This window comes from Dufourea novaeangliae, unplaced genomic scaffold (genome assembly GCF_001272555.1).
Source record: "Dufourea novaeangliae isolate 0120121106 unplaced genomic scaffold, ASM127255v1 scaffold168, whole genome shotgun sequence".
In the NCBI taxonomy this organism is placed as follows: domain Eukaryota; kingdom Metazoa; phylum Arthropoda; class Insecta; order Hymenoptera; family Halictidae; genus Dufourea; species Dufourea novaeangliae.
In genome coordinates this window covers 2,715,696-2,741,703 of record NW_015374062.1, presented here as the reverse complement: position 1 = coordinate 2,741,703, position 26,008 = coordinate 2,715,696, and the positions used below count along the sequence as shown (strand labels likewise).

At 39.7% G+C, this 26,008-nt stretch overlaps 1 protein-coding gene across 1 annotated transcript in view; it reads right to left on the bottom strand.

Moving 5' to 3' along the window:
• The window catches only part of LOC107190286 (UPF0489 protein C5orf22 homolog), a 663,704-nt gene that overhangs the window by 113,228 nt on the left and 524,468 nt on the right, over positions 1-26,008 (bottom strand). Inside the window, exon 6 of the mRNA XM_015579074.1 lies at positions 5,006-5,121. Within this exon, the coding sequence (XP_015434560.1) occupies positions 5,006-5,121 (116 nt within the window). The remainder of the gene's footprint in view (positions 1-5,005; positions 5,122-26,008) is intronic.

Sequence of the window (26,008 nt, the reverse complement as noted above, 5' to 3'; positions counted from 1 at the left end):
TTTAGTTACCTACCTTAAAGTATGCCGATTATCCCATAATACACATTCGAATTTCATTCTAAGCTACGATCCATTAGAATCACGTAACACGCCCTTTGACTACCATCGAGGAAGAACAATAGGTTATTTTAATGAAGTATAGCACCCAGGGCGTAGCCAATCGACGCTTACGCAGCAAAGAGTATGTAGATACCGTTGAACGGTCAAAACCCGCCGACTATGTAGACCCGGATATTTAGTTACCGATCCATTAGTCCATGAAGAACTCATCAAGATCGATTCTAGATCACGCAGGAATTTTCTCCGTCGAGATCACCTGCTCCATGTGCACGGTCATCCTTGGCGACAGGTATTGCACCTGTAATATACACCTGCGTGCCGATCGGTTAATTTCAAAGAAATTTATTGTTCGGTCCCGATTATCGGCTACTCATCTGGCACTGTTACGAATCGCTTTCCAGGAGTTACCGTTTCGTCTAGTGGTGTTATGACTATCTGGCATCTTGCCGATTAGCATTCAGAACGGTGCGAGCCCTTGCCTTTTAATACAGGATTCCGGAAGAGCTCGGTGAAAAGAGATGTTAACGGGCCTCGACTTTCGTCGCTCGGCCTTTATGTGTTCCGGGTTAACGTCATTAATCTTGTGGAGGGTTACATAATTGTTCACAACATCGTGATTGATTGATTTTGTAAATTTATCGCGATCACCGCCGATTAAATCGTGTATGCCTTATTCATCAATAAGAAATTCACTGTACGAAACATATAATGGTAAGTTATTATATGAAATAATTGAATTGTTCTGTGCTATTACAATGAAGTAAAAACTTTAACAAAGATTTCATGAAACTTCAGAGGTGTGTAAAAAAAATCATTAAAATTTTTTAAGTAATTGTAATTCTAGCTTACTATTTCTTTTCGACTGTGTTAAAGAAATTTAGGTATTTGTAGTATTTCTTAATCTATTATATGTAAAATACAAATTTTGTGCCAACATGAGAATCATCCGTTTTTTAATGTTATAAAATATTAAAATATTCCTCACGTATCTCAACAAATTAAAAATTATTCACAATTTTCTGGTTATGTATCTGACCGTACGAGTAGCCACGTAATCGCAGAACCTTCCGTGAGAGCGGCAGTAAATGGAAGAAAAGCCCGAAGGTGTTCAGGGCGAAAGTGAAATGAGACGAAACGGAGGCGCTGACGTTCACCGCTAATTATCGATCATTATGCGCCCCGTGGGCGGGTAATTGGGATTTATGCTCGGTACCGATATATCTACGAGTAACACGGGCCAGCGACCCGGGGGCGGCGAGAGTTCAGCTTAATGCGCCATGAGTTTCGTTTAATTGTTATTTACGCGAAACGATCACGCCATTCTCACGATCGAAAAGGAGCGGGGGAGGAATAAAGGAAAAGCACCCGAGGAACGTCTCCGCGAAGGTGGACGAATAACGTTGAAACGGGGGCCAGGGGCAACGGGCTGATTTACTGAACTAATTCGCGGCAATTATCAATAGCGAAGAAATAGTGCCTCGAATCACGCGGGTTCCGTAAATCTTTCCGCGTAGCCCTCGAGATTGGGCACTCCGTGCACGCAACCAAGGTTTATTGGTGTCACAGAGAAATGATTAACACCAGAACTAACGAAGCAGTCGAAATGACTGGTACGTAAATTCTTATTAAAATAATTAAAATGTCATAACAGGGTGTTTATAAGGCGATTATTTCAACAAACTGTCCGATTCTAGGACAGGAATAAAATTATAAAATTTGATTAAATTTAATTCTAAGTACTTTTCGTTGCTCACTTGACTGGAGTCATGAACGTTTTACCTGTACAAGTACTTTACAGAAAACTTTTGAACTTCACTGTATTCCTTTCTGAAATTACCTGATCTCCGGTAGCAACATGCAGAGATTGGTCTTAGGTAAATACTAAGAACATAACATGCAGCAAGATGATAAATTGCAGAATGTGGGCTTTAAGAATTTTCTTAAAGGGGCGTGGTAATAACGCCACAAATAAATTATCGACGATGATGATATTCGATGTATCATTTTATAGCGTCGATAAGCTTGCCGGATATGTAATTTAAATTTGCTTCGAACATAAATGTTTACTCTATTTTTAATATTTACTCTACTAGTTACTTTATAATGAAGATGTTCTGATAAATAAGAACCAGTCTTAAAAATTGTCCACGTACTCCGAACAAGGTGACTTCGCAAAGGAAATTAAATTTTTTAATCAATTCCAAATTACGTGAACATTCTATATTCCCTTTGGTTTTTCTTTTTGGTTATCTGGAAATACCTCTGAGAATGCTTCTTCAAGGTGGTGAAAAGGATGACGGACAAAACTGTTGGCTTGATAAGCAATGAGCTTCCAAAAATCATTTTCACATTCACAGAACTTCAACGACGACTTTCTCCGCTATCTTGAAGAGAAATTATTAGAGTTATTTCCAGTATTTTCATAATTACCATGAACAATATTGCTGTTCTAACGTCAAATCAGTAACTTTTGGGAGAAACTATGTAGACGTTGAACAGAACTCGAACAGAACATCTCTCGGATTGTGTGCACCTTGCGCATTTTACCGGCTGGTCCAACGGAATGCCGGAAGTTTCGATGCGTCGTATTCGCCGACGTAAAAGCCATGACAACACCGAGCAATCCGCTGGGCAATAAAATCGGCGACAAGCCGTGAATTCGTGTGACACGACGCCCATAAAGGGATTTATGCGAACGTTCCGAAGGAACGGGCGACGAGATCGTCGGCTACGACGACGACCAAGACGACGTCGGATGGTTATGCTCGTCTCGGAAGCGCGTGTATCGCGAATAGCCATGGGCGTTTGAATCTCAATTTCGATACGATTCGAGGAATTTTCAATGCTGTGAAAATTCGAATCGCTATTTATATATATTGTTTTTACAGTTTACTGTATATATATATTTCGTAGTTTGTTGTACAAATACTTTCAAAACTTTTAATGTTTAGAGAAAATTAGAGGAAATAAATGATGCATAATCTATAAATTGGGGAAAAAATAACTTTCTCGATTTTATTATTCATTGAATAACAGAATTGCGTTAAAGGTCGTATCTTTCAATCTATCTAAAATGTTTATCTGTTCAAATATCTGTTTCAAATAATAGATATTCAATATTCCCCAAGCTTTTAAGATCTGTCAAATATTTCAAGACTTTGAAAACTTTCAAGACTTTCAGCATCTATCGAATTTTAAAAGACTCAAGATTCAAGACTTCTCCAGGCTTTAAAGAGCTTTAAGTATCGAACCATGTTCGAAGTAATTCGCATTTCCCGCCAGATATATCTAGGTATAATATATATTCTAAGCTGTTCGAAGTGCTTGGGTGACCATTACTATGTAATCGCAAGATCCTGTAAAAAGCGCGTCGCGTATAAACTTTGTTGCGTAAGTAGACGCAGAAGACGGTAATTACGGGACATTGATAACAACCAGCCTACTACCTGATCTTGACCACGGTGGAATGATACCGCGAAGACGGAGAATTAATCGTTTATCATGGATATTTATGCATTTACGTTACCGAGCCTAGAGTTCTGGAATAAGTTATCGTATTTCATAATCTTTCGTGTAATGGATAACGAATATAGTGAACCTATGCAGACGCCCTAATTGGGAATACGTGAAAGGGCAATTTGAATATTTGCCAATTATTCGGTTGTAAAACTGATATCTGTCGTATATTGTAACATTAAATTGTAGAGTACAGGTGTATACAGGTACTGAACCACTGTGCCTATTCCCCAACAAACAGTACGACCATCCTTTTTTATTAAAGCATCATACCGGGAACTTTACAGATAAAATGTGTATGTACAAGCCGTAGAGCTCTTAGAGATCGCGAAGATGGGAAACTGAAAAGGTTGCGGAGAAAGAGGAGTCGTATTCAAGTAGTAGCCAACAGAGGAGAGAATCAATCGAGCCGATTGAAGATTGATTAGGCGGTTGCAACGCCGTCCGAGATTTAGCATGCGATGCAATTTCTTTGCCGTCTATCCTTTGTGTCGGTGGATCTTTGGCTTCCCGATCCTTCTGCATCTGGTCCCCCGTTCTCCCCTCCCCTCGATACCGGATCTCAAGGCACAGGGACGATGCGAACAAACCGTTTGAATAGTCATTCGGAAAATAGTTGTCGATGCAAGAATATTCCGGGTATGGATGGACGAGGAAAAGCATGAAAAAAGCCATCCAGGAGATCGCTTTCCAGACAGCAATATGTATCTACCGATACTACGATGTATACTCTATCTATTAAGTGTTTATTTTATATTGTATTCAAGTTTTATAAGTATTTAAGTTGCTATTATGATATTATTTTATTTTTCCGATGGAGAATTCTATGTTTACCAGAAAAATGGTTGAAAATTACAGAAAATGAGCGGAACTAATTCGATATTAATAATTGTTGTCGATGAAAAAACGGCCATTACTATTGCACACACCTGATATTTATATGTATAGTATTTAGCTAAGGCTCCATGTGGCACTTTCTACTTTCTATCAATTTTAAAAAATTGGAAAGTTCGTAGTCCAGTGCATATGTATGTACTGTAACTATTTATTATCGCTCTCCAGAGCGATCAGCTTTGAATCGTTCCGTCCGTATAGGGTTAAAGAACGTATCCCGTCACAAGTTTCATACGGTTCGTATCCTCCGAAAAAAAGAGTGAAAACTAAAAATAGCGCGCCATAACCTAAATTCTTGAGCGATTTAACGCGAAATGGCCCGTGCCTGCGTTCTCGCCGATTGACACCGAGCAAACATCGAGCGCCAATAAAACGCGTTCGACGCGGCACAATCCGATTACGGTTTTCAATTTTCTCTGTCGGGCGAAACTCATTTTAATCCCGTTATCGGGCCCGTTTGATTTACGAGCGCCCGATGTAAATCACCTCGGTTCCTCGAGTGTCTAATAAAACGTAGGAAATCGTGCAAACTCACCGCGCCGACTTCTCGCCCTCGTAACCCAGCAGGCTACGGTGTTCCTCCAAATGGCCGAAGAGGTTTTCCAACTCGGTGAGCTGCTCGTTCCGTGCGGAGGTCGCCTCTTTCAGGATCTGGAACGAAAAATGGAAACGATCGTGATGATACGCGATCCATGGTTAACCGGCTAATTCGATGGGCAACGATGGCTCGAACTTATGATCGCGAAATTATAGGGAGGGTGGGGAGGCTTCAGGTTTGCAGGAAGTTTTCGCGGATGAGATCTCTCGCACGGGAACGAAAAGGAATGGGCGAGCGGTTGCTACGAGCGGAAACAAATCTGACGCGAAACGATTCCAAAATGGCGCAATGTCGTTTGCAAACGAGGGGGGTTGAATTCGTGGAATGAAACGGGTGATTTCGTTGGTTAGCTTGCCCGAACAATGCACTGCTTTTACCGTTTCAAATGGCTTTCTTGCGACACGAATGGGCGACACCGGTGGATAGCGTTCTCCTGCTATTTTTATGCAAATGGATTGATCGATGCATGTCTTTAAGGAAATTTCAATTTCAGGGATTTTTGTTTGTCGTGTCACTACCCATGGCTTTTCCTGTGCTTTGTGAATTACAAACTCGAGATTTAAAATGTGAAATACGTTGATACTGATAATAGTAAATTGCAAGATACCATTATAATGCTCGTTTTAATATAGTAGTATACAGTTTGCATACTTTTGCGTACAGAAATGCATCGCCCCATCCAAAATATCATGGAACAGCGAATTAAATGGCATCTTTCAGCAGTGTAAGTTCTTTCCGACAGAATAATACGATAACATTTGATGTATAGACATCGATTTACAAATTCGGTCGACGAAGGAACCACTTCCCTTGTGTCACAAAAATACAAAAATCGCCACTATCTCCAACAATCTATTAATTCCCCAAGTTATACATATTTACCGCTTTCCTTTCATTCGATATATCGAGTACCACACAAACAAGTAGCTCTTCATTTAACGCCTCGTGCATCATCCGAAAATAGGCAAAAAAAAAAGGAATTAATTTTTCCAACCCTTTGATGTTAGAAAGATCTCTTAATTCTATCCGATGTGCCTAACAGAATGCTGAAAAACAACGAGGAGACAAGTGGAACAAATGAAGGAAAGGGATCCGATGCCAATGGGAAGAGACGAAAGGACCGAAGGATGGTGTAGGAGGCAGAAAAAAAGAGGAGAAAAAAAATATATCGATGGCAGCGTCCCTCGAAAATAAAATCGGTTTTCCGATAACTGGTTATTTGCTCGCACAAGTGGCTCGCTGACTGGGCGAGCACATCGAAAGCGGTTTTCGCGTGTAATATTATCGAGTTATCGGTAGGAGAAGAGGGCATTGATCGGCCGCCGGAGGGACAGAGGAAGGAGGGTACGGCGAGCGGGACGCTGGGAAGAGACAGCGAAGAGGGTGGAGGAGGTGGAGGCGGAATAGGTGGATACGGAGGATAGGGTGGGTGGAGAGGGCTAGACGAGCGTGCATTGCACGAGCACAATATATCCGCGTGATTACAATATGTCGGTGCTCGAGAGACCAATATCAACCTGAAGTCGGCTCAGCCAATGCTAATAATCCCTATTGTTGGTGTCTCCACTCGACTGTCTCTCGCGATCGGATACATCTTGTTTCGAAATTTCGAATTGCCTCGTCGTCGAGCGGACTGCGTGTCCGCCATCCCTCTGCAGAGGGAGTTTTGTCGCGGTGGTATAACTGAATGGAACAAAAAGTTTATTTTTCCACGAGTCCGTATAAATTGTATGGAATTCTCGCTGTAACTCACGAAAAGGTTTGATTTTAATATAATTTAAATGACATCTAGGTCTAATTTTAACCTCAAACAATGATCGAAAGAACCACATAACACAATTATTATCAATCTTTTTAGCCTTAATAAAGAAATATCTCAACTAGCCAAGTTGCAAACAAAGATCTTTCGTCCCGTAAACTGCTGTACGTGATTTCACCAGTACCTGCCTTTGAACTAGTTAGTAATACTAGCTCAGTAACTATAATAATTTCCATAACTTTTGTTTGGATGATAAAATAATTTTCTCGATGAAAATAATTATTACTTGCGAAGGCAAGAATCGATTAATAAAAATCGAATTTAATATGGTGACTGGGCAAGTAATGAATCGCGCAGCAGCGCGTGGCGCTAGAAGAAGGGACCATAATGGCGGTCGGATACGCGATGAAAGAAATCAAAGTTGTCCTCGACGTTTAACCCGGCGTCGGTAGGCCACCGTCGCCTTTCACACGTCCTACACGAAAGACAACGAAGCTCGATCTCTTTCAAAACAATTACGCATTCTTCAGCGCCAGTTCTCCCACGTCGACATTATCGTCTTGCCTCGGTGTACGCCAACTAGATGCTTACCTGTACCCTTTTCAGAAAAGACCATGGGAGTGTCGTATTCAGAGCTATCATTTTCGACTACTTGTGTACGAAAACGAGACTTTTGTCCTCATCAATTAATTACTATAGTATCTAAAAAATTTATCTAAAAAATTATCACATCCGAATAACCAGTAATTACGAACGACTGGATAATCAGTAATTCTTATACCATTCTGTGCATAATAATTAATCTCAGTTTAAAAATCGTTTTCAATTCGCAAATCATTATTCACCCTCCGCAAGTAATGACAAATAATCTAAATCGACTCTAATACTCGATTCCCGTGACGTTACAATGTATCGACCACACCATACGATCGTTCACGCGTGATTAATCCACGTCTAAAGATCAAAACAAGGGTGTAATTTCCACTATGGGTATCGAGCCAATCGAAGATGGCACGAGGAGCACACGGACGGTTAATCAATAACGATTAATCAAACCGATCGAGTTTCTCGAACGCCTTTTAAATGTACATAAAGATTTAATTGGACACTCGCATCGTACCCCGCGAAGATTTCCGATCGGGGGAGCAATTTAAATTCAATCTATTCCGGATCGACTGCACGAATCCTTATCGCCTGGCGGTCATTCGAAACCGGAGCATGGTATCTCGATAACGAAAACTGGCTCCATACTTCTTGTCGAAAAGGCACGGGCTGATAAGGGACGCATCGGCTCGTTAATCAGCCTTAGAAATGATACAGGCAGCATCGTTGGGGGGCGTGTGCAATTACCTGCTTGTACCCGGTTACAATATTAATTAACCAGTGACTGTACGCGTATAACCACATTATACTAACTGACTATGAGTTCGCTTCAGAATGGAAGCTTTTTATGGCAGTGATTGCCTACTGCTTAAGATAAAACTCGTGCGACATTACGTATCCACTTCGTATATGCAAAATGAACGTTTATCGATTCTAATAAAATGTGACTCTGAGAAATGTGAGTATTATCTTTTAATGTATAACTACGTAGAAAAATTCCTACCTATGCTATAGTGTATATTACTTTTGTGCATCGGCTTGTTTTTAAATATTTTACTATTCTGTATATAAATTTTACACGTTAATATCATTCTTGAGGATTCAAGTTATGTGCCTGAACCTAGATTTGCTTTTCTAGTAGTCGTTTTAAATGGCCACATGAGAATACGTGGGTGTATAAATTATAGCATTATTATGATGTATACATTGTATAGTTCTATAATAAGCAGCGATGCTAATCAATGCTAATGCATGGAAATTTTCTTTACAACTGTTTGTGATGTACAATGCTGTTGAAAATTTCACAGCATTTAAATGAAACAGCGTTGAGAATTTAATGATCACTTTGAAATCATTTCAATGCACCTCTGTTGTATTAAGATTTAAACGTACATATTAATTCTTCATTCCATTCAATTGTCATTCAGGAACACTTTCAATTCATATATGTTACAACTCTAACAGGGACTTTCTATTGTTGGTATACGGTAGTATTTTGTTGCAACGAGCAACAAAGCTGAACAACAATACGAAACAAAACGAAACAACACAAAATTATGTGTTTTCATTCACAAAATTAGTTAGTGTTTCATACGTTAATTAGCGATAGTTTAAGAAATGTTTATACATTTCAAGTGTACATGCTTCTCAAATATTAACGCTTTGTAAGTATAAATATATAAATATATACTTTCAAGATTTTTATATTCTGATATAGATGCAGAACATCTGTATAATGAATTAATCGCGCGATTAGTTTATTGATGTTGTTGTCGAAATAAAAAAGGGAGAAATTGTTGAAATTGCATGTTTACTTTCACTCAGCGGATGGTCATTTTCACAATGCCCATGTGGGATGTAATTACTAAGTATACATTACGGTTCGGTGCTCGACGAAAATAGCGATTTCAGTAAATATTGTTGAGTTAGCAGTAATTGCGGTCCAGGGAAGCGTAATACCAGTGTTTACATCAGTCATGAAATAATTGTTGCGACCGTCGGTCCATACTTTCGCGGTGCACAATTTGTGGGATGTGTAATTCAGGAAGCGAGGAGGATGTTCATTGTATCCTTGAAAACTGTGTTTTAAGGATTCCTTGCTTGTTAACAGTCTCAAAATCAAAATCACAAAGGAACATTAAATTCAGATTACTAACATTAAGTTCTGATTAATTATTAAAAAGAAAAAGGAACTAAAAGAAGAGTGATGCCTGTTTTTTACTTGAAATTGCCATCGAAGCAGGAACTGTTTTTAGGATGTTTCAAATATTATGTTTCAAGGCCTATCATCATCATGGCTATACACACCAGTAATTCTTTAATTAACCCTAAGTTATTAATTTATGCAAATGGTCAATAATCTTATAAAAATTTGTGTTATATTGATCAATATTACAATAATTAAGATCTGTTTTTTGAAGAGACATTCGCAGTTCAGTCAACACAAACCACGTGGTATCCGCAGTAAGCGTTTAAGTTTGGTGTGCTCCGCACTAAAATGGTTAAAGAAGGTGACACCTCAATAACAACTATGCGTAGAACACACACACAAACCAAAGTGATGCCTGTATTTTCCGCTAAACACTTCGATATGTTAATAATGAAAAGTCTAACCGACCGATTATCCATTCTATATCTTCATCTGTAACAGGTTTACTGTTCCACTTCTCACGTCCTAGGTCCCCTTTCGCCGGTAACAATACAGAACTACATGGAACGTTCTATTAACGGCCCGGTGTCAGTTACATGGAAAACTACTTCCAGTCAATAAATAGCGGTCGACGAATGTCGATGCAGGTAAAACGCCGTTTCCCTTTTGCTATTTCCCACGTGTTTCCAGGGGTTTCCTTCACCCAGTACCGTAGGATGGAATTCCAGCGGTTGGTATCGCGACGCGAGAGGTGTACCGTTCGTTTATCCCACTCGCGATCGGCCTACACGCGCCTAGAATGCGCCTGAAGTAATATGATTATGCTAATGATACACGACAGAAGTAAAAGGGGGAGAAGGGGGAGAAAAGAGGGAGAGGAGAGATTCTATTGAATTATTCCCGGGTAGCAACGCGATCGGCAATAATTATCGGGTACCGCACCATTCATCTTGATCGGCTTTAAAAGACGTCTCGCGTAATTCTTATTGTTACGACCGGCATCGACACCTTCGGTCGTCCCGTCCTTTTCCTTCTTTCCCCTCCACGACACCGTGCGTCGGCCGGGACAAAAGAATGTTATTTACGAGACGATTTGTAATATACCGTTTGCTACAACTGTACAACGGCGAACAAGTATTCTAGCCGGGGGACGACAGGCAAACGGGATAAAGCTGTAAAGCTGGATCGGCATTAATGCGAAAAATTCAGGCCGGCTGTCCTTCAGACACTCCTTCTTTTCTTCCCTGGGAAACACGGTGGTTATGGGGGAACCGAGGGTGAATACGCATGGTTAAATTAACTTTCAAATGTGAATAACAATACACTATCATCTTACGAAAACCCGTTAAAATCGAAGTCGGACAGTTCCTTTCCTTCGGAGGTCCTTCCCTCGTGATACAAGCATCTCCAAATACAGTTGGGGTCTCGTTAGAAATTAGGCAACGGTGCGCCGCAGAGAAAGTCACGGTTCAACAAGGGCTCTTGAAAATTACCGGCGGATGAAAGGTTAACCGGCATCGCGAGCGGGAGGCACGGTAAAATGGAGAAAGGATCGTTATAGCTCATTAGCCTTATCGTCTGTTGATCATTTAACCTCACACCTTTCCTGCCGCTCCGGCAACGGTAACATCTATCCGTGGAATATTGGAATTTTAATAGAGCATCAGGCTTGAAAAGTACAACCCCTTCGTCGTCGTCGTCGTCGTCGTCGTCGTCGTGGCGCTCCGTGGATCACGGGCCCTAATTGTGCGATTAAGGCCCCGTCGATCGACAATTGGGCTCCGCGGAGCCGTCACGAAGAGCCATCGCCGTGGAAAAATCGATCTTCGGAGTAATAAACGCCCGCCACCTCCCCCTCTTCGTGTGACGTAAGACAATAAATTCTGCAAACGAGCCCGTGTGCCCGGTCGAAAGGTCGCCACACGACGGAACGATCGTCGCTATTCTCTCGTTGATTTATGTGCCTACGAGAGAGAGATCGTGAAGATCGGTATGGCTGATTCGAGAGACAAGTGAAATAAATGTCAAGACGGGGACTTGGGATCCGCGGAAATCTGCACGTCTACATGTCTTGGCGCCAGGATAAGCTTTCTCCGGTCTTTCGTTCAGTTTTTTTTGTCTTTGTTATTTACATGATACACTCAATCTATGCGCCGGAAGAGACACTGTTGCGATACGTGGGTAAGGGTTTTGAGATTATTGAAAGATGTGCGACGAATGGCGATGTGTAACTTATGCAACGTCGTCGGTCGTGAGGTTATTAGTAGAAATTGAAATCTATGTACCATGGAAACGTAACGATGTTTGACGTTTAGATTTATAGGATATACGGAGACAGTATAGTGTTTTATGTTTCTTGATAGTGATGTAAGGAATGGTATGCAATTTGTAAATTCTACAATTAGGATTGACTGATATTTGTTGGAATTCTTGTCTTATGTACGAGTAGTAAAATAGGAGATGACTGTTAAACTTGTCTGAATATTATTCTATGATGCAACATTTTACATAACTAGTGATAATCGTCGAATGGTTTTTATTTAGTTAATAGCAAGAGAAAATTAATTGTAGCATTATTGATCGCAAAACCACATTTTCAATTACAAGAGTTCAGAAGCGAGATTTAAATTCACTTGATACATCCAAAAAACGATTTATAGATTTTGTGTGTACTCACATAACAATAGTAGTTAATTTCATAATTCTGTCTAGTATTTTATGAAATTTTATAACAATATACTTTATTTTCTACGAATTAGAAGAATCTTTTATCATGTCTAATTCAAATAAGCATACCAAATATTTAAGGCTGCTTGAGTATAACTTCGTTACGTTTCCGATCTCGCCTTTAAACATTTCGGAACATGTTTTCGAAATGTGATAGTTTTGATTTCCGCACAGATAAATCGATTTTCTTAAAGTTGTTCCACTAGAATCACCCCTTTTAAAATTCGCAAACCGGGCGTATAGCGGACATAGGATGCATTTCCACGTGTCTCCGCGGCATCGATTGCCGCGATGTTTGTCGATTAATTCCGTGCCCCCGCGCACGATTCATTCATGGATAATTGCTTCTCCCGCCCCGTAGGCGTCATTGTTGTATCATTACCATTATCGTCACGTGACTATTCGATGCTGTCCCGCGAGGAGGAGTTTAAGAATTCTACGACCGATTTGAAGCGAATGCACAGAGTATGGAATTTAATTTTAGTCCTGAAACAGTTGTCGAAACATAAATTGAAATTAATTTACTGAGTTCATTACTTTGGTTGATATTATTTACCGGGAAGGTACATAGTTATTACACTCTCTATTGTTTAAAATTCAGTTTAATGAAACATCCAATAACGTTTTACGACGGTTTTCTTTTATTATAAGCTCGATAGGATAGAGTAGGATTTCCGTAACAAGTAAGTCATTTTCTGCTGATTCCAGTATCTCTAAATTAATTTAGAAAAATGTTCCTACAGGAAACTCTTATGAAGTACAGAATAACTTTGAAAAACACACCAAAATGCGGGTATTTACTTCGTAATATCTCACGAAACAACGGATGATTCGTTCCTAGAAGATATCTAACGTATGCTGCGAACGTTTCGGATGATTGTGTCTCGTATCACACCGATATATCTACACACTCTCGATGTAATGTTCACAGTCTCAAAGGCTAGCCGAGCGTGGAATTTGTTTGACAAATGGCATGGAACTAGCGCTAGTACGGGTTAGTACGTCCTTGGAGGAAACCGCGTTCACCAAGTTGGCGATACGTTCGGCTGAGCGATTAATGTAAAGCGAACGGCAACGGCAAATGCATGCGCATTGCTCAAACGATACGAAACCGCCGCTGCCGCGCGAATGCCGTTTATGAATCGACAGAGAACTGACAGCCACGCCATCACCATAATCACCACTGGAAAATACGAGTCGGCGCCGGCCATTTTAATATTTAATCAAGAATATTGGAAACCGACCATGGATTATATACGAATACTCAATTTTACCTTGAGAATGGGATAAAAAGTAAAAAAATAGCTGATTGCGTGATATACCACACATTCTAATTTGATAGGGTGGTTCGGAATTTATGGAAAAATGAAGAAATGGTGTACTCGTCGACATTAAAAGGTCGAAATGAAAAATTAAATCTTTTCTATATTGTTTATAATATTATTTATAATAGTATTTGAAACATATTTTCTCTAAATTTTACCCAGCTCTGCATTTAATGCGTATACAAATATATACAATATATTGTAAACTTAAAACTTCTTTTAATCGCTGCCGGCTATGAAAGTGATGCGGGTGCAAGCGCCGTTGGCGCGTAAAAGCGGATAATGGTATAATCGCACATAAATAACGCGATCAGTCGTTCAGAAGGTGGCAAGGCTCGCAGGTGCGGCGAATTTTTTGATGACTAACGATCCGATCGAGCATCGCCTCGTCGATCGGGGGAGGGGATGGGGCGGCCCTAAGAGGCAGTGGAACAAAGGGGAATTAATTAACACCTTCGCCACCTGCATTCAACGGATGCGGACGGTGTGTGTCGCTACGATAATCGAGGCGAGCGACTCTCTCGAGTCGGTTCGTCACGGAACTACGGCGAAAGTGGTACCTATGTGTACATATACTCGTCGGAAGTCTTTCGAAATTCTAATCCATGGAAACTGCGGGAACGCTAATTGGCACAGCGGGCGATCGCAACGCATCGACGAATGATTATGATTTTCCCCCAACGCTCTCGTCCGGCCACGATACGAAACCACGTTGCCGCAACAGCCGCATAATTTGTAAAACCACTTTCTGCGCTAATTTCGCGTTCGCTGGCTACGATTGTGGTAATTACGCGAATCGTTAAAAATTCGATGTTTAGCTCGAGATGGAATTGGAATTTTCTAACGGAATATAATGTTCCCTGTGGATTAATGCAGGGTGAGCGCACCTAATGTCGCCTAGACGAATTCAAATCGTTCTCGATTCAGGGGCAATCGATATTTTCGTACCTAATTAGTCTTACAAGGGACATCGCTCAAGCGTGTTGCGCCAATTTTAATGCCGTTTGGTACTGAGATTATATTTTGATACATATTACAGCCATCAACTGTAAGTTTCTCTATGAAACACGTGGTTTGTTAAGTGTCAAGTTACTAAATATTTCTCTTGAGGTAACGCGATACGTAAAATCTTGTACAGTTCTCGTCGAAACGTTAAATATGTATAAGCGACAGTATTAGACCGTGATAATGGTTACACCGATAGATTCGTTTATTTATAAAACTAATGATATCAATTGAATAAAATTTCGAAGGAATGCAGCCAGTTTCTTCGTAGGTGGTCCACAGATTTTTACAGGGCACCGTGTGTTCTGTCAACGTTCCAGTCGTTCCAATTACAGACACCACGCCGTTAAATTCAATTATTTATGAAGCATAAGCAATAGGAAACGGTTGTCCAAGTATTTGCGAGCATTCCTGGCAATGAGATTGCTGGAGATACCGGTTACCAATTCTAACTACTTTTTACTAGAGATAATCGGTAACAGGAACTATTTATACGGCTGAACGATTGATTGACTCCGTAAGAATCACTTTCCATAACTTGGTCACAAATTGTACTACATTCAGTCTAGATCTTCTTTCTAAGGTATCGATAGACTGAGATGAAACGATATTAAATCCTGTGGCAGTTTAAAGTATGTAATAATTAATTATATAAATATTATACATATATAATAGTTGATCCATATTTTTGGAACTTTCTGATGGGAGATATCCTTCAATAAATTAATTACATATCTAGGTAGTATGCGGAATAATTTAAAGAAAAAAGTATCAGAAAGTTTTGTGATGAAAAAAAAACTACTGGTTACAATAATAAAAAAAAAGGCAGTTGCACATTGCAGGTGCATCGTTGCATCTAATGAAAAAAGTTAGATATATCACTGGTAAATGATATTCCTTGTATGAATGGTTAACGTACAAAAAGGTTGTTGGAAGGACTATATCGGGGTAGTTTTTAATTATAGAGTGCCACGCGTAGTGGAAAGCTATTCGATGCTGTTTGAGATAAGATCTGACGGCTTCCAGCGAACAGAACTGTTCGGGACGATCTCGTAGATTTCATCTGCGGTTACGATTTCGTGTCGGGAAAGGAACTTGTTATTTATTATTTGCAACGATACGGCCTCCGAGATCGCCGAAGGCGGCCTCTGCCTCTAGCAAAACGTCGATAGATATTCATGAAAATGTTGTGCAATTATATGCAGCGGATCGAACGATTGCTTCAGAGAGGAAATGGCATGTGAAATGATATACGAGATACACGAGGTGTATCATTACAAGTGTGACCCACCTCAGGGTTGAATTTAAATTTGAATTCCAACTGCATAATATGGTGTCGCCTTTCTTCTTTAACCAGCGATATTCCATCCCGAAACAAATTATTCAGATAATCTAATTAGTTAGACAGTATCAAATTTGTTTTTACAAAAACTCATCGTTGCCTACCAACACCTAAGATTCTGACAGGTGAGTCATTATCGATTAATTACCAATCGTCGATCATAATGCTTTCCGATGCCGATCTGTACTAACGTCATTCTGATTTTCAATTATATCCACGAGGAAATATCACGCAACGCGATACACGGACTGATATTCCTACCAATTAATACTATATAAATCAATCTTGGACACGGTTCTCGCGAGCAGATCGACGACCTATGGAGTCTCGCCTTCAACAACGCCGCCGATTACGCTTGGCCACGGTCGCCTTCGAGATATTCTGCCACGTCTAATAATACCCTTCGCGAAGCCCGCCGTAATTGCTACCCTCTGCGTGGAAATGGCCATTCTCACTCGAGATAATCGTGCACAGTCGCACGATTAATAAGCGATAAAGTCGCTGAGGCCCTTCCTTTCACCGCCCACCGCTTCGACCATTCTTCACCAGTTGCTTCGATCTGCCTGACGTCCATCATTTTATCTTCTCCGAACGATACATAGGGTAAGTGTGTCAGTTACTGTGCCCATTAAGACGAAGTTCAAAGTTTTCGGTCAATTAAACAGTTGTTTTTTATAATGTGATCGCCATATTGAAAAATTGTCTTGCCCATAATATTCGATCGCAATACTTACTCGTAGGAAAGCTGTTAAAGCTTCGATTATTACAATATGTTACTTAAATTTTATAAGTATCGTCGATTCTCATACTCTACGTGAAATCCTGTCTACCTTGATTACAGATTCTTGTTGTATAATGAAAGTCCCAGCTACAGAGCGGGTCTGCAGTTATCGATTTATCAAATTAAGTTGTCTTCCACTTGTCTAGATAATCAGTATTCTGTTAATGTTTCTTCCACCAGTATTGGTGCTAATCAATCTCTACAATAACTTTCATTGCTGTACCTGTTAAGCCTTTGTGGGTACACATACAACATTGTCTTTTATATTAATCTCTGTGCTAGATCTTCAATCTACGTGTCAATCATTTTTTAAACGTATTTGTTAACGTGTAGTGATCTTGTACTATACTATCAAATAAAAACGTTCTGCTTTAACAGAATGGAAAGGTAGTTAGTGTTCTTGTTCATGATCATTAGACTGCGGATTCTATGCATTTATATCCAGTAGGCCTGTGCGAAATATAATACATAGAAGCCAAAACTTTCATCAGGTACGAGTTTTCTATTTTATTCTGAACCCAATAAGATATTTAACAAATGATGAATCAGTATGAAATGTAAAAAATAATACCTTGTTCCTATAATTAAAGTAGTAAGGTCACAAAAAAAGTATAAATTATTTTTTAGTGACATTAATAGATACATTGAAATGATACAATACCACTATAAGACATTTGATAAATATTAAAATATTCAACATAAACAATTTTAGCTCTTATTGCTCTTATTGCACTTTATGTATCAGCAATTCTATCACGGAAATCGTAGACGACACATTGAAGTAAGAGTACGTGTCATGTTGACAAACATTATCAGATAAACACTGTTGTCTTCGCGAGTCACTCGGTGACATTAACCTTTCAACGCGATCTTATGCGGATCAAACTTACGTTAATATCTCGTTTATTATTATAATAGCTTTAGGGCCAACAAAGTTTAATACTCTTTTACTTGGAAACTGATACTCCTTCGAACTGCCGTAAAAAAGATAAGGCATTCCATTAAAAAAAAGCAAAGTTCACCTTCAAATCTCTTAAACACCTCCACTTATAAAGGAGTCATGTACATCACACGATTACGATATTCGAGGTGATCAAGTTAGGTGCTTCACCCTGTATAATGCCTAGCATTTTGTAACAAACACACCCTTCCATGGTCACGAAGCTCATTATCAATCGCAACAGGGTATGCACTTCAGAAACACAGAAATATCGGCAACAATGCTCAATTTTCAATCGCTCTACCCCCACGGAACAAGAATCATGCAATCGGCCGTTCTATTAGGAACAGAGACCGATCCCCTTCTAACCGGGGCGATCGATCACTGTCGTATCCGTTAACAAGCCAGCGGTGCAGCGCGTCGCGAGAAAATTTTCCGCGCGCGATCGGAGCAGAGCAGACCGAAGTAGGTAGGTGTACATTCGCGATCGGCGTTGCTCGACTTTAAATTTGTAGGCGTGCGCAATTACACGGGTCGACAAATACTGACAAAACACGCGGGGCTGTCCGCGTCGCGTCGTTGCCCGCGTGCAACTTTGATTCGTCACACGATAAGATGGTAATTGCATTCTGTTGCCCCGCGCCGCGGAATGGAAGCGCGTCGCCGGGAACGGTTTTTCAACGTCACCGACCGAAAACCGACGAAGACACGGTGCGCAACCGTGTCCTTCGCGGTAATTGCTCGCTTTCCCTTGATTGATTTATTCCCCCGTGGTGGAAAAAACGACACGTAATTGCCACGGGGAACGCGTGCAACACACGGGGAAGGAAGTTCTTCTGCGAGACGTCTGACGTCGCGGCGTGATACGATAATTGCGAAGATCTGTGGATTATACATATGTACAATGTAAACTTTCCGCTGGCGTGAGCTCGCGTGGCTGTGGGTATTGATCAGCTGCTTATTATAATTTATACCGCTGGTTTTTGGGATTGTTAGGATAGAGTGTGGTGCTCGTGAGATATATAACAGGCATTACTTCGTGCATAACGAGCGCAATACAAATTACGATCTGTATATGTATGAATATAATTGGCTGGTTCGTCTGTTATTATAATTAATCAATATACAAAGAGTTATGAATAATGAATACATTTGTTGAATTTTCATGGTGATTCTTCTCTAGAGAGGTGGGACAGTTAAGCACCACTCAAGTGGCACTAAAATTTGAAAGAATTCTAAAAAGTGAAGTTAGTCAATTTAGTCTCTGAACGGATTATATAAAGACTAAAGATATTTAAAAAAGAGCGGGTGTGCCAATACTTTCTTGACCCACTGTACATCTTACGAGTAAAACAAGGGAGAGGTGCTTCTAAGTACTTTCAGAGATTGTTCCAGGTGACCTCCCCTGCACCTCGCAAAAAGATGATAAAAAGACTCTGGATACACTTCGTAGAATTCCCTCGTTAGCTTATACGTCTGTCCGTTACAGGCTATTTCTGCTTCTGTTGATGTAATATTACGTTCAGCAGAATAAGTTGGTACAAACAGGTAATTACGAAGTAATAAGGTCGATTGAAAACTTCGTATTATATATAATTTATTTTAAACTCGTTTTAAGAATGGTGGTTGATATATTTACCTACCCAACTCAATTACTCGTAAATCATTGGTTATATTTATATTATATTAATATTAATAAAGGAATAATAGTCTAAAATATGTCATGTTTGGTCTCATTTTAATCAGAAGAGTCTCACCGACATGTTAAATAAATTTACTAATATCTCAAAAACTGTTCACTTTAGACCCTACATGCTATAATACTCTTGCATATAGTTATTTGATACTTATCGAAATTCGACGATTGATGACTTAAAAAATAAAATAAAATTTGTCTGGCTACACATGACTTTTTTCACTGTAACAATGATCGTGTTAAAATATTTTCTCATATAGCCAATAATTTACGAATAATTGGGGTGGTTACGTTAGGTCGACCAACCTGTATATGCCTCAAGCGTCTTTAGACTAATGCTTTCATAAAATATTTATTGCACGTTCTGCGTTCCAATGATCGGGATTTGGAACAACCGGCATTTCCGATAATCGACATTAGGATAATAATCGACCGTCCACCCTAGTGATATAAGTAAGTAGCATGCTAGTCAACGTCTCAAAGAAAACTATTAATTCCTCCAATTTAATTGACAATCGGCTCAAAGCAACACGATATCGTGTTTAGCGGATCTCGCATACCGATACCCCTCATCTCTCCCGCAAAACGAACGGTCTTACCGCGAACGATTTATGCATCGACACTATTGAAAACAGGTGGTTACTAATTAATTCCATGCGACCGTCGGCGCGAGCTGTGTAGCGGTGCAAGTCGTGCGGAAGATAAAGCTGGAAGCAGGAGGAGGTGCGCCTGGTGTCAAGTCTCCAGTGGAGAAAATTGCTCCCGGACGGATTATTCAATCCGGGACGAATTATCCGGTATCTGAGCGATATATCAGCGCCGAGCAAATTCGTGCGATACAGAGTGGGTTCCCGTTCACAGTGGAACAGTGCGGCTGAACGCCACAGTGGTCAAGAATCAATATTTAGTAGCTCATACGATCACGTATTTGGCTCAAGCAATCAAATATTTTGATACTTAGAAATTTTATTCAAATAGAAATAAGACAAATGAACAAATGATTATCCATTTTGAGGATCCTCTTTGATGAAGTCATCATTAGACTGCGCAAGTTTATGCAAATTCACAGTATCAGATACTAAATGGTGTTTGGGCGTCAAAGGGTTAAAAATCAATTTTTAAAACCTTAAAAACAGCTCTGTTTAATATCGATGTTTTCGACTTCAAAATAACAAAATATATTTACACATATTCGTCTCCTAATTTTGAAATAACGATTTCTGGGCGTTAAAGGGTTTAATAAGTTGATGTAAGTTTCTAGCAGTTAAAGGAATTTGTTCTTTTTTTTTACCATTTGAGTTGCTAAATTTCGATTCTGGACCAGTGTGCAAAGTGGCGTGTACGGAGATATTCGGTTCGCTCGCGTGCGTATCCGCCAGCCGGCCTTTAAATAGGCGTAGTAGAACGGGTTTGGAACTGCATGGCCGGGCTTTAAACCGGTCCCACGTTATCTACCGCGAAGAAGTATTTCCTGCGCGTAGGTACAACGATCGTGGCAGATAAGGGGAACGAAGCTACGCGGACGCTGATACCTCGAGCTTCGCGACGTCATTGTTGCGGTTTCGCAGCGCACGACGCGACGTTTCGCCGACGCAACGCGCGGAATTTTAATCCGCCTGCGCACCGATTCTGTGAACGCGGCGGGAAAGAGATCTTCGGTGACCTGATAACGTAAGGCAAAATCATACTTTCCGGCCAAAGTCCTCCCCCCATTACCACCCCTACGCTAGGGGTGCCGACGAAAGAATGTTCCCCAATTTGTCCTTACTCTACGTTAGTAATGAACTGGTATTCGAACAGTGAACATCGTGTCTTTTCTTGGAACCCAACAAATAATGTCAGTGTCATTTCTTAAAGTGTCAGTAATTAGGTCTTTTACCCTATGTATGTAAGGAACAATTTCAAGGAACAATTTCCACGGACAAAAGAAGTGACTTTTTCTTGACGATTTATTTCTAATTGAACGCGCGTTAAGGGATTCAAAGTGTCCTAACGAAATTATTCGCAAGTCTCTTGGAGCAATTCCGACCACAAGTTAGCTGCAATGGTTCCTGGTAATACATTACCAGGTAGTCTAAGTGATCGCGTGCAAAGCTTGCAGCTCGCTCAAGAGAAAACGCGTTGGCCCCAAGATAAAATCGGCGGATTGCAAAACTCGCGAGAACAAAGTGGCAGCAGGAAACAATCGGGGACGATTTACTTTGACGATTTACCGGCGTCCCACTCATGATGGCCGATGGCTAATGACGCATTTAAAGTTTCAAAGTGAATCCATTCGAGTTTAGAGTGCGCGCGGTAAACGTCGCCCGCGGCCCTCGAAAATAATGGAAACGATTAAGTTATTATCTACGCGCGCGCGTTTACGAGCGTACGAAGGACGCAGGACACGGGAGACCGCGAACGTATGTGCAGATAGCAGGAAAATCAGTGATCTTTCAGGATAATTTGAACGTGTCGTAACTCACGTCTCGGTGACGTGAAACCCCGCGCATGCAAAAAAAAAAATTGTTACAAGGATCGTTATTGGAGATACATACGTATTCCGCGTTGCGGAAACGAGCGACGCGTGCTTGTATTAGAATAAATGGTCATTTGAACAAGTTAAGGTTATTATTGCTCTTGCTATAATAAGAAAATAACGGTGACTCATTTTCATGTTCAGACACCATTACTTGAGCGATCACGTCTTATATACGGTGTCCCGTAAAGTGCTATCGAGCATGGTGTGATTCTCCCTTGAAGATTAAATCGATAATGAAGAAAAATATTTTTTTAAACAGAGCTTCATAACTCTTAACTCTTAAGCACGTGACTCGATGGACCTTGGTGTATATTACTCTTTCTGTAGAATCTACTATTATGTCAATGCTATATAGGAAAAATATTCAATTAGACGAAATATTAATTAGCTTTAAGTACATTGGAAACCAATCTCGCCCCATAGACGTGTTTTCCGTTGAAATTGCTCAACTTATCCGCAATTCTCCCACAACTCATGCTATTTAGATCTGGTTATTTGTTACCCTTCCCCCCGACTTTTAACACGAGTAATTTCCTCGGGTTTCCCGGAACCTCGTGTACCGATACGGGGTCAGTATTACAGATGTAAGGCACAGAACGATAAATTTTGCCACGCGCATGGAAAACACCGACCGCAGAAATTTAATTCGAACACATTAGAGTCCTTATCGCGTAATGAAATAAGGTATGTTGAGAGAAAGATTAATACCGCCCCGAGTCCCGGCCCAGGCTGTGAAATTCTAATAGGTCCGTGATTTATTAATTCAACGAAACTATAATTATTTAACTGATCGTGGAACGCTCGGATCAGTTGTCCGTTAACAATTTTCCTTTTGTACAGTCCGCTGAACTTATTCATTTTTTTGCGCTTGTTGTAACTACGGATATTAATAAATCACTCGGATACTAAATGCGATTGAACGAAACGAAAAGTACGATATTTTCTGAATTCGTTCCGAAGATTGAGTAACTTCCTCTTCGTAATCGACTTTCCGAGTACTACATAAATTTTCCGTCAGTTAACGACTGCAGGTTAATGTAAAAATGATCGAATCGTGCCGCAGTCTCTTGGCTCGTGATAAAAGAAGGTGTGTCTGTTTAGAAATTAATATTTCCTTATATCAATGTTACCTATTGTTAATTGAAAGTAAATTTATGATAATTGGTGAACGGCAACTATGTGGACCAATTTTTGTGATCATTAACCTTTCCTTTAGCTAGGAAACTATCGAACTGTTTGTACAATATCTGTTAATAATATTTTCCTCTACACATTGAATTTCGCAGTTAATTTGTATGCAAATAAATAGCTACAAAAGTGTTTAACTTAAAACTAAGTAGCATTTAAACTAGAGATGGCGCTAACGATTATCGATAAGGTAATTTACAGATAAAATATATCAATTATCTAAAGCAAGAAAATAGTAATTCAATGAGATATAAAATATGTTATTCAGTAAACAGTATCTGTTGTATTTACCTCGAACTATCCAAGACTAATTACTGTTCGAAGGTGTCCAGTACCATTGCTTCGTTTCAATACAATCCTTTGAAAATTATTGCAAATCAGAAGATTCGATACTTCATTAAGTGCTTATGCTACAATTTCTGGCCTTCTACACTGATCGTACGGTGATAAGGAGCCTCTCAAGTTCCGCCATAGAAGCCACAAGGTCACCGACGGTTTATGGGGGTCACGTTCTGGGTTGTGCAACGCCTCATACTGAATTGTTCTCCTTCATTTCATATCTTCATCTTCCCTTTTACTCAGTTTCTTCTCTCTAGTGCTACTTCCTTCATCGCTCAACATCCTTCGTCACTCTCGTGACTTCTCCTTTCGTACAATCCTATATTCACCTTCTACTCTCTCTTCAATGTTTCGTCGTACTTCTTTTCTACCCTCGTATCTGCTTTGGTCTAGCTGTCTAGCTACTGTAAGAGGTTGGATCTGTTAAGTGTTCGCAGCTCTTCGTTCATTGTCTTCGACGCGAACCCAGCTGAAGGTGAGATTCGTGCACTACCGTTTGTATCTCATCGATCGTCGAACAGAGATAAGAACACATAAATTTCAGGTGTATGGTGTTATTACCAGAGAAAACGCTATTTTTCGGTTAGGTAGAGCGGTATCTTGGCGGTTAAGAACTTTAGGTGAATAAACAAAGACACGAGAGTTCATCGGAAGCTACTGAGGAAAACAAACGACAGATTAACTGGTCCGTTGTAAATAAGCTTCTGGCAATATGAGCCCTCGAGGATACTGAAACGAGGGTTATCAATATTCTTTCTGACCTGTCAGATTATGGATCATCCATCACAGAGCAGCCTTCGACTTTCTGGGTCTGATTATATCTTATGAGGAAGGGGTCAACGTTGTTATGTACCAACCTGGTGTTAAATAGTATAGTACAGGACCTAGTGTACCTGCCTATGTGTAAAATATTAGAACTCGTAAATTGAACAACTTTTATTTATTTTTTTTTCGACACTAGAACTACCAGCGTTAAAACGATTGCATTGATTATAATGAAGTCACTTGTTATTTACAACAAATTTTGTTTACATCACACCCAAAACAAAGCAAGTTCATCTGGAATTCACCAATTTTCTACCCTCTATTCTATTCTACAATATTATAACTGATATATTAATCTCGAAGAGTAATTTCAATTATTAAATAGGGATATTCTGGATTTATACAATATTGTTGATTCCGAAATAAACAAACGTATAGATAAAAGTCACTTACTCTAATAATACCTATAAAGAATCTAAAATTAAAAAGTCGAAATTATAAATAAAGATACCTTACTTATTAACATAAATAACCAACTACTAGCTCATTTTCTCATAAAACTGTGTAATTACACGAGCAAGTAATGTAATTTAGGTAAACAGAATTAGAAATTCCGTGTGATAGGAACTCGCGTTCTGACAGTCACGTCATGCTTCAAGTGGAATGAATTCCGCTCGGTAATGATTGACCAACGGTCATGTAGTCGAGAGTTACGATTGATGATTCGCAGCAAACACCGTGGAGTTACAGGTCGAACGTCTCAATTAGTCTGGCTGTTAATTAGAAAAGAAGCGGCTGGTTGCTTTTCGCGAAGATGTAAAGCGTGCAATTAGTCAACCATCTTCAATTACATTCCGGTAACAAGCATTAGCCGGCGAGTAGCAATTAACCGTCGACAATGAAGCTGACAAATGATCGATGCTGTCGTTCTTAATGATTACAACGATGATTGATCGTTATCTCGCGAATTTTTGTCCGCGTATCGACTAGTCATTTCCGTTTGAATTATGCGCAGATTCCAACGAAGAATAATCTTTTGTTTTTTGTTCAATTTCGAAGTACAATTAGGTTGGAAAACGAAATATTCTCCAATTAGAGAGTGCGTTTAAGAAATCTATTTCTAGATATTAGGTCCCCATAATTATGGTTACCTAGTGGCACCGATCTTGAACGAAGAAATCTATGCTAGTGTGTCCAGAAGTTTCGGAAATCATCGATTACCAACCATTATTTTAAGAAAAGAACATATTGGATTGACATTTCCGTGGAAATGTACTACGATTGCTGATACATATTTCAAATGTGATTTGTAACTAATCGACTGTTTCCGGTGTCGATAAACGCGTGAACGTTGATTGATTTATAATTATACCTTGAGTTTAATTTCCGAATACCAAATCGAATAATATATTAAGTTTGAAGGAGGAATGTTAAGTGATATTCATATATTATATTCTATCATTAACGTAAAAATCTAATTATGTTTCTGGAAAGGAATTTAAATTGTAAATAGAGTATTCCGATACAAGGTATGCAGAAACTTTTCCTAGATCCATTCTGCAAAGGTCTTTCCACCTTTCCTTGCATTTTTACTGCAAAATAGTAGCATTAGTATCATAGGATATTGTCTATTTCATTTGACCTCTTCTACCATCCATTAAAATATTGAAACTAATACTTGGATCACCCTGTATAATTAAATACTTTGAGTATCCTATCAGTCGAATACTTTCGTTGTTCACTGTATGCGTTCGTCCGGCAATTAATGTGATTGCCATGCGGCCTCCGTTTATAATATGA